Source organism: Polyodon spathula, chromosome 18 (genome assembly GCF_017654505.1).
Source record: "Polyodon spathula isolate WHYD16114869_AA chromosome 18, ASM1765450v1, whole genome shotgun sequence".
Lineage (NCBI taxonomy): Eukaryota > Metazoa > Chordata > Actinopteri > Acipenseriformes > Polyodontidae > Polyodon > Polyodon spathula.
The window spans coordinates 26,679,851-26,695,649 of NC_054551.1; the positions used below are offsets into that span (position 1 = coordinate 26,679,851).

General features: G+C 35.0%; 1 protein-coding gene across 5 annotated transcripts in view; it reads right to left on the reverse strand.

Moving 5' to 3' along the window:
* LOC121330671 (collagen alpha-1(XI) chain-like) overlaps nt 1-15,799 on the reverse strand; it is an 84,516-nt gene that overhangs the window by 56,284 nt on the left and 12,433 nt on the right. Inside the window, exons 5-13 of one of the 5 annotated variants that reach the window (XM_041277364.1) lie at nt 9,168-9,299; nt 7,218-7,319; nt 6,761-6,934; nt 6,465-6,557; nt 3,687-4,103; nt 2,916-2,978; nt 2,525-2,566; nt 2,217-2,279; nt 305-379 (exon numbers count right to left, since the gene is read on the reverse strand). In XM_041277364.1, the coding sequence (XP_041133298.1) occupies nt 305-379; nt 2,217-2,279; nt 2,525-2,566; nt 2,916-2,978; nt 3,687-4,103; nt 6,465-6,557; nt 6,761-6,934; nt 7,218-7,319; nt 9,168-9,299 (1,161 nt within the window). The remainder of the gene's footprint in view (nt 1-304; nt 380-2,216; nt 2,280-2,524; nt 2,567-2,915; nt 2,979-3,686; nt 4,104-6,464; nt 6,558-6,760; nt 6,935-7,217; nt 7,320-9,167; nt 9,300-15,799) is intronic. The other 4 variants (XM_041277365.1, XM_041277366.1, XM_041277368.1 and 1 more) reach the window with 4 other exon arrangements.

Below are 15,799 nucleotides of genomic sequence, written 5' to 3' on the forward strand. Positions count from 1 at the left end.
GCATCTGCTTTGGTTGGGCCAGGCACGTTTTGTTACATCAGATCCCTAGGATTATTACTGTAAATCCCTAGTTAAACACATGTTTTAATGGCAACCGTTAAAAATGAGCTGTACTCAATATTTAAGTATTTGGGAACAAATTCCTATAAAATACTCCTTAATTTGGGGTTATTATGCACATTGGAAGAATCATTATTCACATGAACTGTCTCTGAAGAAAGTGTGGTCACTGTTATTTCTTTGCCAGTGCTTTGACATTAGGTGCACTGCAAGAAAAGTGAAGAAATAAATGTGAGCGGCTTACTGGCAGCATGAGCATGGTACCTGGAGGCCCAGGCAACCCATCAGCACCTGGGAGACCGGCACGGCCTGCTGGGCCCTGTTAGAGAGAGGAAATACATCCTGTTGAAAAAGATTCTACAGGACAAAGACGAGCCAGAGGAAGAGGGACACAGGCAACCACATTTCATTCGGGCTTGGAATCTTTTAATATATTTATTAGAACAATGCTCAAGAAAAAGCTCTCTACAGCCTGGGGCAGTGTTTCAACTTAGAGGTTTATGATAATGTCTTTCTTTCTTTCTTTCTTTCTTTCTTTCTTTCTTTCTTGCTCAACAAAATCTCAATAACCTTATTTCTTATATTAGATTTTTTTCCCCGGTAAACTGAAAACATTTAGATGAAAAATGTATGCAATACAGTACATTAAGCTAATTTAATTTGAAAATTAAATTCAAATAAATAATGCATTTGATCCACTGATTACATTTTATTCCCCCAGGAAGTTTGAAGGGGCTCAGCCTCTGAAATATACTTGTTAGCTGAACATTGTAGAAGCCAAATACACCGGCGATTGTTTTCTTTGGAGAAACCAGGCTGCTTTGGTAGATTATATAGTCAAATAAATGACCCATTCCTCTTTCATAGATAAGTCAGTTAACCAGACAGGCAAATAAACATCCCCAGCAATCTTGTAACGTGATTCAATAAAAACCCACAACCTGAAATCTAAGATAAACAGTCTGCTGCCAAGTTGGCAGTACTTTTATTGAATAAACCTGTTTACTATTTATCTTTTGTTGGTAGTATGCAAAACAGTTTAATTAAGAAAAAAGAAATATGTAAATGAGTGCAAATTAAAACACCTATTTAAAAATCTGCCTCTGTATAAAAATTACTCAAAAAGAAAATAGCGGCTTATATAAAAGATAAAATGTTTTATCGTATGAAAGTACGTCTGTATGTATGTATGTTTTTATATATGTATGCATGCAAAATACAAATAAAAAATGCTATTAATGCCAAATAGTTTAATTTTGCTAATTTGTTGTGCATCTGGCCCCTTGAAAGTGAATGCAATTATTATTTTCATAACCTATGAATATTTAATATCTTTAGAAAACGTATATTAATTTTAGAGACTGAATTACAGCAGTCCTAAATTATTTCAGCTGGCCACAGAAGGAATGCCTAAAAGTATTGACTTTTAAGAGAAGACTACAATGGTGCAACTAAGAAAAACAAACAACACCCTAGCTTGCAGCAACACTCACCCTGCTTTTCACTGTCTATCAAATTCAAACATTTCAGGGACCTGCTAAATTCCTGTTCTGCGTGTCAGGATTCATTTATCTTTTCATTTTCAGGAATGCAAGCCATCAGGTAAGTGAGTTCCTCTAAATAATTGTAACCCTGTCATTGGCTAGTTAGATTACAATATGTATACTATATCTCTCACTTCCCATAGATTTGCCCAACAAGTATGAGATGGAACGTGCTGCAGGATGTAGCTGATAACAATTAAAGTTAAAGAACAGATGTAAAAAAAAGTAGCCTAAACGTGATGCATTGTGCCTTAAAGCTGATCTGCATTCAGCAAGGTATTGCTTAAATACTGTTGTCAAAATGCCCTTTTCAAAGATATAGTAGATTTCCTTGTGATTATTCACACATGCAGTTAAACAGGGTGGTTCAATGCAAGTTAACTTAAGATCAACATTATTAAGTCCTTATACTTTCAGTGCAGTTTAACTAAATACTGTTGTTAGTGTCCATTTTTATTTCCTTTCACTACAGTTTCCTGGCAATAATGTATATGTGTGTGTGTGTGTTGTAAAGACAGTCACTGAATGAATGACATTAAGTCAAATTGTATGTCTTTTAACAATGACATGTCTTTTAACTTCACTTCATTAAATGGCACAGAAAAGTCTTACCCTGTCACCGGGATCTCCGGGAGGACCAGGGGGGCCTTGTAGACCTGAAGGACCTGGAAGACCCTGAAAGAAATGAAGAACACACTTGAAATGCCACAAGAATGTGTTTAAAATACATACACTGTTAGAACAGTCGTGGTCAGAACCTCAGGAACGCTTCATGTTTACTAACTTTAAACTCTTTGAAGTTACAGACATTCTACTTTTGAGCTTCCTTTTTGAAAACTTGAATTTGAACTGGAATTTAAACAGAATGAGTACAAAAGTCAGCAGCTTGTTTTTTTTATTCTGAAGACTGTAGTACTTACAGCGGGGCCTTCTGGTCCTGAGGGGCCTTCTATAAGCATTCCCTGCAAAAAAAGAAAGACAGCAGTGTTTATAATAAGTCATAAATCATGAAACAGTATAACAATCTAATTCACTTACTTTGAAAAAAAAAAACCTAGACGTTTATATAAGGTGTAGTATTATTAAATCAGGCTCACAGTACCGTTAAAATGTCAGAATTACCATCATTTTTTTCACCTAGAAGAATACAACACCAAATTTATCGGATTAATATCTTCTTTATAAAATGCAGAAAACTAGGCCTAGTTAAAAGTAGTAGGTCCTGTCACATTTCCTCCAGAAGATATGTATGTCTCAGTGAATAAAGTGGCTTATAGTATAGTTAGGTTAATAATATAACTTTATACTTACAGGTTCGATAACTGCTGGTTCACCTTTCTCTCCCTTCTCCCCAAAAAACCCTTGGCCATTTATCTACAAACACAAATTTAAATAGCTAATATGCAGTTTCCTCATTTAAAACATCTTCTCTCTCTCTCTCTCTCTCTCTCTCTCTCTCTCTCTCTCTCTCTCTCTCTCTCTCTCTCTCTCACAGATATAAATGTAAAAATCATTGTCTCTTCCTTTGTCTTGAGAAATTCAGAGTGGAATATTATTTTATGGAATAGTATCTAAACAGGTTATAAATATAAACTATTTATGTGAGTTGCATTCATAACCATTGTACATCAACAATTTACTACTAAATTCAAATTAATTCAAGCTATGCAACTGGCATTCACAACTGTATTCAAACATTGGGGCACATTACTTTTTATGTCTTCTTAAAATCATCTGTCCATTTGGAAACATTGCATGTCCAAGTTCAGGAATCAGATGCCTTTGCAGTAAATCTGTCAACCTTTAGCTTTCTAGTTATATATGAAATCTCACAAGCTTGAACATTTCTGCTACATGTCTTTCATGTTTCCATTTGTCATTCACTCAGACTCCTAGTAAAATGCAACAGACATAGTGGAGATATTCAGGCAAGATCGAACATGACACACTTATCCAGCAATACTGTAATTTCAATGCTAGAAGACTTGCTAAACTGACCCATAGCCCACATCAGATTCATGTTCTGTTGTGGTTCTATGCAAACATTAACCCTTCAGCATGCAGACTTGGGGTTGAACTTACTTTACTCTCTGTCACATCAGTCTCAGCTGGAACACCTGGCCCAAACTCCTCCTGTGTAGTTGGTATTTCCTCTTTATAGTCATATTCCCCATATTCTTTTTTATCATAATTATTAAGGTCATACTCATTAAGATCATACTCCTTAAGATCATGTTCCTTAACATCATATTCCTTGAAGTCATATTCGTTGGCTCCTTGATCCACAGTTTCCCCAGCTGCCCCAGATTCCATAGTTTCCCCAGTTGCCACGGTTTCCACTGTTTCCCCAGTTGCCATGGTTTCCATTGTTTCCCCAGTTGCCACGGCTTCCACTGTTTCCCCAGTTGCCACGGTTTCCGCGGCTTCCTCAGTGAATTTTTTCTCCACACCATAATCCTCTCCAGTTATATATTCATCAATAAATTCTTCTTCAACAGCCTTATTATTTCCAGGTAAAGCATCAGGTAAAGGGTAGCATAATGGGAGGAATATGATTGTTAATTGTTAGTCAAGCAGTTGAAGCACATACTAATCCTACTGCACAAATTTATTACTAAAGGAGCCAAAGCCGATTAAAAAAAAAAAAAAAAAAAAACTTTTTGTTGTGGCTTTTTGATAGTAACATATTGTTAGACACTTATTGCATTGTAATTACATGTGTAGTAACAATTTATGAAACCTACATTTTTTATGTTACTACTATGTAACTATGGGCCATATTCATAAAACATTAAGGACTGTTTTAGGAATGTTTTTAAGCACAGTTTTTGAAGAGTGTATAGAAACCATTCTTCAAAAATTAAAATAATCCCTCTTTAAAACAGGGGTTTCATAACATAATGTAGGGTGTAGAATTCCATAGTGGATATGTAGATGCTCACAACCTACTAATAGAATACTTTACCCAACATTATGGCATCAAACTGCTGTATTAATTATAGCTGAGAGAAAAATAAACGAGTAAACAGTACTCATTCCTGGATTTTAAGTGGCTTGGGAAAATGCTATAATATTAATTTGCCTTTATCCAGTATAACCTTGTTTTGTGTAATACTGTATTGTTAAAAATCCAGTTATCGAGTATTGCTTCATCATTTATTAAAATAAAACAAAAAAAAAATCATAAAAAAAGATTGCAGCATTTTTGTGTTTATTGATGTATTCTGTAATAGTCATTTAATAAGAGATGTACAAAGACCCAGAATTGAAAAATACCTATCATGAATCTAATTCAATCAACATTTTAGCAAATAGGTGAAATTATATGTTCATACTATATTTGTCTAATCAATCTAAATCCAAATGCATAGTGCTGCATAAATTCTATGCACTGCATATATCTTTTCCTTAAGGTTTCCTTCTCAATTGAATTAGACTTCATGGGTTCCTATTGTTAAAGATCTTTACATTGTGTCTTTTTTGTTTTCACAAAAAAAGTAATACAGGATACTCTGGGATCAGCACACCTCTTAATCAAGTTTGACACTTCAGCAGTTCTCTTAAATTTCAGACTGTCCGAGGTTTCGACCTCTTATGCCATGCATCAAAATTGTGTGGACAGCAGAACATGAAACAGAAACTGAAGGCATCTGATTGGCCAACAGTCCTGGAATCAAATCAGCAGCATCTAGAGGAACAACTGAAATGTGTTGATCAAAATTCCAATTTAATCACTGGAACTACATGATCATCTTATTACAATGCATCTGTGCGCTACTTACACGATGGGAAACAGAAACCCTTCAAACTTAGTTATAAAATCAGATCAATATTTCAACGAGAAGTCAGTTTCTTCTCTGCCCCGTCAAAACTTTCTCCTAATTTAATACTAAGTTTATTTTTAGTTCTGATTGAATGAAAGCAGAATATGATGTCTTAATAAGTAGCACCATTTGTTAACTAAAAAGCAAAATTAGTCTTCTAATGAGCTCTGCCAATTGTTTATTGATGTGCTTCTGCATCGTATTGTATTTTAATCATGGGTAAGGCTACAGTATCAACAGTAGTTCTCTAAATAAACTCCCACATGGTATATGGGGTCTTCTATTGTGCATGTATGTATGCCTGTTCTGTTAAAGCCCTAACATGAAGTGCAAGGTTTTACAAAGGTTATCATTTCAACTACTGGTAGATCGTGAAATGAGTCATTATTGTTAAACAGTTTACCAAATATATGCATGAAACTAAATATATTTTTTATATAAAATGACCTTTGAGTCTGTAATAATAACAATAAAAATATAAGTTCACTTTAGAAATTTGAATATATATATATATATATATATATATATATATATATATATATATATATATATATATATATATATAGTGAAAAGGGCAACCAGCAAGGTTGTAGTTTTCCTACATTAATTAGTAAAATGTTCTTTGAGTATGCCATCTTGTGGACAAATATTGCAATTGCACCTATTAACATGATGAATGGATCAATTGTGTAAGTACGATAATAAAAACATCTCCAAAAAGACTGAGTTGTGTGTATTTGAATTAACCAGAATCCGCTGGTGCATTATTTACAAAAACTACCTTTTTTACAAGAAAAAACACAATAAGCTTAATATTAAGTGATACAACCTTACCCATTATTAAAAGTTTCTCTGGTTACAAGGATTCGGCTGTAAGATGGATTAACTGGATAAACGTGGGATACTACCACTGGAAATGTACTCTACATATGCCTGTTAACACTTCCTACCATATACGTCCTCTGGCTTACAATTCTTCATGGAAGCAAAATTAGTTGAACTCACTTTTAAAGACCAGCAGCTCTGAAACATTTACCTCGTTCTCCCCTGTTGAAGCAGTGGGAGTTTGAGTCTGATGACTCTCCACGGTTCCGTAATCGTACTCTTCTGTTTCATCGACATTGTTGACCTAATTCATATTGCATTGAAAGACAAAAGGGAAAACATCAGTTCCAGCAGGAAGGGCAAAAGTGAGTGAATCATGTTATTTGCTAGGTTCTACTATTAGCCAGTGTTGTATGTATCTAATGGGGTTAGGGATAGTAATGTCTATCATCAGAGATCTTCCAGTCTCGGTCACAAGAAGATCTTGATCGTCTGGTCTATCATTACCCCTAGATTGACTGATGTTCTTGCTCGTGCTGCTGCTTGGTAACCGGGCATCGCTTTCTTCTTCTTAGCTGCTAAGTTTTCAGATTTTTTGGAAGTGAACTTTACAGGTTTGTCCTTAGTTTTAGTGGGTTTTTTCACTTTCTTCTTTTTGCTGAAGGAATTTGGTTTCTTTTTCTGAAAAATGTGATGAAAGATGGAATGGAAAAAAAAATGAATAAGGATGAAAGGAAAATGGAAAAAGAAGCATGGAGGGAGAATGGTACTGTAGGGGGGTTGAGAACACAGCGCCTGACCCGAAAGAGAACTGCTATTTATTTCTTTTTGTCAGATGAGGAGAGGTGTAAAATGACATGAAGCAAGTCTGATGGACAGGTGACGTGTAGAGACCACACAAATGGTGTCACATGAGGAATGACAGCAACATACCACATGACAAAGGGCCAGGGTTTATTTTTACCTCTGGTTGAGCTACTGCTTCTTCTGTTGGGGTGTTCTCATTTTCAGTAAATTCTCCTTCACTGTATTCATAGTCGTATTCTACTAAGTCGTCAGTAGTGTACTAGATTGCAAAAGGGAAAATCCAGTAATGTTAGCAAAAGCAAATCAAACTGAGCTGCATTAGAAAACAACTTTAGCGATGAAAGGTACTACAAATATGTCAGTCATAAAGATTTTGATATATTTGTGTCATCTTTAAAGCTTTAAGTGAAGATCAATGTTCATTGAATAATGAATTGACAAATGTAGGATTTTTTTGTCAGCATTCTATTCAATGAATCTTTTTAAATATTGTACATACATATGATAAATTTAAAGAACGAGAGTTGGGCTATATATATATATATATATATATATATATATACATATAAATATATTTATTCGATATATATATAGACTATATATATATACATACCAAATATATTTAAAGCTTAAATTAACTTGGTTTATTTCAATTTCTCTGCTCTCAACCCGAAAGCCATTTAGGGTTGTTTCAATCAAATCTTCTGCACTATGAGAACCAGGCTCCAGCAGTGGACCAGACAGACATCTCTAACATATCTGAATCCAGTAAACCACCAGAGGCGATCCATTACTGCACACACAGGCAATCAAAAAAAGAGTGGGAAAATTACATCGGTGACTTCTAATCTTAAAATGCTACAATTTTATAAACACTTATCACATTTAAAAAATGCAAAGAGGAAAAAAAAAGAAAATGAAAAGTAGTAGTATTTGCATTTAGTTTCCCGGATGCTGGGTTCAGAGCTGAGTTGAAATTAATCCTGTGTAGTTTACAAGCTGTAGCAGTTTAACAACAGCGTGCGGAGTGCAGTTAACAGGCTGATCGTGATACCAAAGCATTCATCAAAGAGAATGCATGTCAGTCCAATGCAGCTGCTCAGCTAATAAAAAATCTCATAAAGCTGAAAAGTTGGCAATATTCTATAAGCCACAAAACTGTGGTACAGAAGGAAAATAAGACAGCAGTAAGCACATTTATGTTGTTGCAAGTGATGCCAGAAGCATTCTGGGAACAGCTATGAATGAACTATAGTAACGACTACTGATGGAACAAAAACAAAAAATGTAGGACATGCGGTGCTGCTCTGTATAACATCATGCAATATTTACTGGGAAATTCTGTGGCCATTTTCCAAAACTAGTAATCATTCTTAGCAAAATGATACTCGCTTATGGTCAAGTTTAGTTATGAAAACTGAATAATTTTGGCATAATGCAAACAAAATGGATTGATGTGTGGAACACTAGCCGCATACCACATTTTAGATGTAGATTTCTGTTGTTAAATTTAACAATTACTTGTATTTAAATCTCCATGATTAAAAGTAAAATATCAATTATAAAATGTTTCTTTTGTTTTTTTTCTTAGCTTTACTGCTTATTTTGTTCACACTGCTGAAAAAAAAAGTTTTTGGTCATCCATGTAACATTGGCTGTGTAGGACTACTGTGGAGTATAAATCTAAATTCCTTCTACTGCAAAAACAATCTGCAAAAGTCATTAGCAGAATAAATCACAAGCGTCAAGAAAATCAGGCCTGTCTTTATGATAGGAAAATGTTTCCATTGTGATCTCATCAGTTATTTAATGTTGAAAAAAATAGCATTGGAAAGTTTCAACAGAGCACAGGGAAAATCATTTTCCAAGGCAGACTATATAATTGATTTAAAAAAAAAAATCTACAGCTCGGTTAAATGCTTTGTGATATGTTGCTATGGTTAATAAAAATGCATATTTTACAGTATCTTTAGAGCAATAAATGATCATGATGAAAAACAACAACCTCGCTGTAAAGGGGTACATTCCAGCCAGATCTGGAAGATACAAATAAAGCACCTTTTGTGCAAGTCGTTATTTGTTCAAGTGGAACTCTGTGTATACCAACCTGTTCATCCACTTGAGGTTCCTGAGCCTGAGGAGCGTTGGGGTGAGGGGTTTCACAGTCTGGGCTGTAGTGTTCACAGTAGTCATAAGCTGCTCTGGGATCCGCTACAATAAGCAATTGCTGGATATCACCCTGAAAAGGAAATCGGACCAAGTGTAAAGTTTCACCAGAAACAATAAATCTTTTGCAGTGTCTAAGGAGTCTTCGGTCAAATGATGTCATAATCTAGGGGAATATAAACATGAATTATACTTCACTCAAATTACAGAGATTTACATGTTTTTAACACTAGAGCTGCCATGGTAGTCATTTTGACAGGTCTGAATTTAAAATGTAAACAAATCTGCGTTTGTGAATACAATGCGGTTGTCCTTTTTTTCTTTCGTTATTTTCTTTCTCAATAGCCCTGTGGTGGTTCTAGCATTAAGTTGTGTGTGTGTGTGTGTGTGTGTGTGTGTGTGTGTGTGTGTGTGTGTGTGTGTGTGTGTGTGTGTGTGTATATATATAAAGTCAAAATTCCCACTGTTTTTAATGTATTTCGTGTCAGATAAAATACCATTCAAAATCATAAATAAATGGAACTAGACATCCACAAAAGCCTTCTTAATTAAATAACATAAAATCAAACCATATATTTGACCTAGCATTCAAAAGCAATATCTTATGAATCCAGACTTGTGAGGATTTATGACACATGGCCCTACATCTAGAAATTGAGCAGTTTTGTATTGATCTAATTAGAGAACTTAATGCTTTACAGCAGTCCTATTTCACTCTAATTCGCCCATTTCTTCAGCCCACTTTTATAGAAACAGTGACTTAAGAACCATAGGTAATATAAAACATAATAACTTCACTGTATGGGACCCCATTTCACAGCACAGTTCTGTTTCACATGTCAATAGAACTGCTATATAAATCCATTCAACCCAAACATCTGGCATAGGACCATATTGTTCTATACCATACTGAACAAAGTCTTTGCCTATGGGAAAGGTGATTGGAGGGGGGCTCTGTTAAAAAGCATAGGTTATATTATACATTGTAGTTTTTTTGCATGGCAATATAGGTCACAGCAATGGTGACCATTTACATATTTGGTAAACCAGGGTTCTGACAAAAAAAAAAAGAACAGATCATCAAAGAACCAATGAATATAACTATTCAAAAACCCTCTTATATATTTATCTTCTGTATTATAAAATAGGCATGTAAATGTTACATGGATGTAAATCTCTACTACCTTTCAGACTGTGGAATAACTGAATACAATGTGGTATAATTCAGTGATTTGGTAAACGCTGTTTCTGTAAACTAGACTAAAACAACTAATATACTCTCAAATGGAAGTACATACTTTTGCTATTATACTTTATGGTGTAGTAACTTAATTTGGCCTAAAACCTGACTAACATGACATATGCAACCAGCCTTAAATACTTTTTTTTTTATTAATACAGTTTACATGTCATAAAATATCCAAGAAATCCTTGTATGTTTTGTAATTTGCATGTCGCATATCGCCAAGTATGCAATGTTTTAAATATAAACTAGATCATAAAATTTTATTTTGGCAAGACAACAACTGCATTACACTATGTGTGCCAAGTCTGAAAAGCTTCTGGTAAATTACTAAGATTAAGATGACGACTGAATAATGTAGACAAGCATTACATAATTTGTCACACATACACCTGCTGTCATAAGCACTGCTTTTATAATGTCAACATCAATTAATCAGCTTAAAATTACACAGCACTTAATATTAGAACTGTAATTTACTGCAATTAATCTAAGAACATGCATTTCCCAAAGTGAGAGTGGTCTTGATGATGAACTTTATTTTGAGCTTGAAGGAAGGAGGAATTGTATTATATCCGTGATAAGTACTATGCATGAAAAGACCTTAGTATTTTAAGCAGGTTGTGTGAATAAAATATTTGCTCAGGGAAAAACTAGCATCCGTCAACCTGTCTATCTTTGCAAAATAAAGCAGTAGCTTTAAAGCATGTGTGATGTAATTTGGGTTTAATCCTTTTATAGGCTTAATTGGAGAGCTGTATCCTGTTGTGTGGCACCAGGAAAAAAAAATAAAATAAAAACCAGTGGTGCTGTGAAACCCACTTTCTTCAGCTATACATCAAACAAACTGTTTCCTCTGCTCATACTGCTCCGGTGCATTTGTGTGGGAGTGGGGGAGGAACAAACAGATTTGTGTTTTGAAATGGCCTAAAGAAGCAGGCAACTAAAAGAGAAATACAAAAAGAAAATGTTCTCTCGACTCTCACCAAATGCAGTCTTTGTGTGCAAGTGGGATAAAGTTTATTTATAAATACTAAAGGCAGAGTTTAATATCTCCCCACTTCCTTTTCACGACGGCTACCGAACTTAAGCAAAACCCCAACCTAGCTATGAACAGTCAGCTGATACTTTACAGTTCTACTGGGACTAGTTAAGTACTAACGCATGTTTAGGAGAGCAGTAACCACAAGAACTAACTGCGAGATTCAGGCATCAGATTTACAACTCCAGTCCTAGTGTAACCACACGGATTTACAAAGCTTAATATTCTTTTTCGTCCAGTTTATTTTTAAACAAAACAAAGTCCAGTTTCTTTTCAAATGCAAGTCAAACTTAACATGAGGCCAGCGAGATCTAGTTCCGTTACAGTTCAGTGGGGATCCTACCTTATGTTTGATAGCATGTATTTTCTGAGACAAGCCAGACAAGTTGTAGTACCAGGTTAGTACAGGCTGTGTCGAATGTGAACATTAAAAATGTTTTGTGAATTAAGGCAGCCTATATGTTTGCTTCTGCATTGTGGAGTTCAATCCATGGGTTGTCCAGTAGGGTTTAAACCCCCATACATTCACTAGTTAATTTGTATATATTTTCCAAAACAGCTCAAGTAAATGAAACATTCCCATCTCCTGATCTGGATTCTGAGTTTATCTGAGATTACCATTTATCTTGCAGGTAAATGCTCCTGGGAGCATGTGTTGAAATACTAATGGAGCCTCGCTCGCTCAGTCTGTTTTGATTGCATGCTGAGACTCCCCTTTTAAATTTGGCGCACAGCTTAGACAGAGCTTTGACATCATGTAGACAACTATAACTTATATTTCGTGAGGATTTTATTTCAGGATTTTTTTTAATGACTTTTCTTTTTCCTATATGTAAGCTTTTGAACATGCAGACTTGGCAACCTGCATAAAATTTAAGACTATCGCAACACCAGACATAAATACCCACTAAAAAGTGAAGTTTTTTAAGGATTAAATACCTAAATAAACCCCAATCTTTATGCAATATACAAAGATTTAAAAGGGGCAAATACATTCATGGATTATTATTTTATCATTAGAACATTTGCTTGCTTGTGTAATATCTACTGAAATAAATTGTCTACAGCTGTATTGATTAAGCATAGTTTACCAATGCATTGTAGTTGAAGAAAAAGAAAAAAATGTTAGACTGGAACTAGTTCATATTTATTGTTGCTTAATTTATGAGAAAACTGGGATTGACAGAAAGACATACGTGTATATCTTTGTTTATTTAGTTATGGATAATTACAAAAATATGCATTTAGAAGTGTACAGTAAATTCAATCCAGAAAGATAAGATTTTCCAAAATATAACAAACCAAAACCAAGCCTGCAGGCTTTTTAAAAAGAACAATGCCTGGAAGATGTTAAAATCATTTTACTTTCAAGATTGTGATACTTTCAAAAACTAAAGAATTTACTTTTTTTTTTATCACAAATGGATAAGCGATTCTCTACATACATGCAAAAAAGTCGAACATAAATACTGTATGTAATAATTCGTGCAGAAATTGTTACGCGCCTACCATCAACAAAAAGAAAAATAGTGCTTTTTGTTTACCTGTTATGAGGTGAACAATTATTTACATTTTAAACCACTTCCAAGCCACCTCCATTTGTAGTCAGGACCTATGAACAGAGGTGTATTTGTAGTGTACTGTTTGCTAAACTATGAAAAAGTAATAAATACAGCTACCAATGCTAATTCAGTTTCACTTAGGTTGACTGCCTTCACATTGCTGAGCGTAACTTATGATTTGACTGCTTCTGGTTCACATCTCACTATTTCCAAACCCTAGATGTAAAACATATGTTTTCCACTGACTGCTAATTGATAATAGCAGTGAGATTTGGAGCTGAGCTCAAAAAGACACCACAAAACTACCAGGAGCAAAGTCATATTCAGTTGCCAAATGTCACAAGACAGTATGCTTGTCATTTTTTTTCTTTACTAGGGGTGTTTGTTGCTCATTGTTCCATATTGGCTTGACTTCAGCTAGTAAAGTAAACTGAATTTATTTGCTTGGGATCCATAGCATGACTTTAGCAACTTTTAGGCTTTAATAACAGCACATTTTTTTAGAAAACACAATTGCTTCATATGGTCCACACTTACTAACCAATTACACATGGAACACTTTAAAATAATAACAGGGTAGGGGGGAATTCTACACAAAGGATCGTTTAGTTGTAGTAGGCAGAAAAAAAGCCATGGTGACAACAAGCTGGCTAGTTAAATAAATCGCATGTACTTTTAGTTACAGTTCAGTTATATTATGGCATTACATGACAGTATTGTAACACAATTCCCAGCTAATGTTTAAAAGATCTCATGAGGCCATGTAGCCAGATTATTAACATAAGAGGGTTAATATACTGAAAACCTGTGCACAAAATAATTCAGTACTCAGTACTCTTTATTGAACAGAAAATGGTTCCCTTCATACCTTTTACTGTATATTTATTGGCATGAAAGATGTGTTATGAAGGTGGGTTTCCTTTATTTTCTTTTTTTTTTTTGGAAATAACTATTCCTTGAATACTTAGAGGTCCTATTTTAAAAGGTGTTTTGCCAAAGTAAACTACAGCAGCAGTGTTATTTACTTGTATACGATGTGATATTTTTACAGTGGTGTTAACACCACTGTTATTGCCTCCATTCCTAGGCTTCTAATGATTTAATATACCACAGTTACACCCCGGGCAATAATTATGCACCCACGTAATTTTACGTATAAAACGTATCACCACACATAGGCATGAAATATTAAATAATACCGCCTGGGATAAAGGGAACATTGATCGATTTTGCCAGAAAACGCCACGACAAAGGTCCCACGTTGCAAATATATCAGCAAAAGAGAGAGTCAAAGATATTCTGTGCTTTTCTTTGTACACTGTGAAGGTGACACTCCAGATCCAGAGCGCTCTACTGCCAGGGGAAATTGACATCTACTTGTTTTGTTCATCGACAGATGACCATTTTCCTAATTTGAAAACATTAGCTTTCAGATAATTAAATGCAGTAACAAATACAGCTGACGTTGAGCTGGCAATAAAAGAAATAATATGCCTTACAATACAGACATTTAGCTTGTTTCTGGCCTATGTCATTGCTGAGTCTCATAATCAGGCATGTTAGCACAGTGTTTAGAAAAACTGTGAAAATAAGGGCTTGTTTCTAGATGACCAGTAAAAAACAAATAAAACAATAACGAGACACACAATAAACCTGGATGCAGAAAAAAACAAGCATAACTGACACCATTCTGGGTAAAGCAAAGGGTTGTTTTGACCCTTTTCATTGACACTGTCTCAGCAAGCTTTACACAGAGATGATACGCTTTTCTGTCCATTTCTCAGCTTGAAACATTTAAGTAGTTTAATCATGCTTTCATTGAAATATCTAACACCACACATTAGAACTTGGGTTTATGCTTGTTTTTATAAGTTCAAACCCCCTTTAAGCCCCCTTCAAACACAGCTAAGGTGTACAAATATAAAATGTAATATGATATGGCCCTGAAAAAATGAATGTGCTTATTCTCTGTACTGCCATAGATACTCTCTTGTCAAAGCTCACTTCAGTTGTAACCCTAAGCAATTTCAGAAGTATTTATTACATTAGTAAGACACATTCTTGTCATAACACTAGCCCCAACACCACCCCCACACCACCCAACTTTGAACAAAATCTAATTTATGGCAGTGTTGACACCAGCAGACTGGGTATTTATGGCCAGTTTTCACTCATTTCATTATTTTTCCTATTTTAGGATTCCTCAGACAGCATTGGCTGATAGAGACACCAGGTGGGAGAGGAAAAACTGAAGCAGCTGAGACTTCAGGTCAAATGGCAGACCTATCCCCCACTACTTAAGACTTGCTCCTGGTTCAGAAGTATAGGATTAAAATAACCAGTGCAAGCTCTCTTTCTCAAATGGACTACCCCCTCCCCCATTGCTGTAAAAGATAACCATTGTATGTGTGAGGTTTTTAAAAACACTGGTGTATTTATGCATGTACTGTTACTGTCACTCATCTGGCATTTAAATGTATATTTTTTGGAGCCCCTGCAGCAATTCTCAACATATTTTTGTTCTGAGAATTGTGGCGTGACTTGACGGTTCTTAGGTAATGCCCAGTACAATTACCCAGAACATCTACACATTCAGGGAGTCTGTCTGCAGGCTGACTTTGATACAGGCACAGAGGCAAACACTTTGTTTTGTGGAAAATTCTAAGGATCCAAAAGTTTAGATTTCATCAATACATACTGTGGGCAATTCCCAAACAACAGGAATG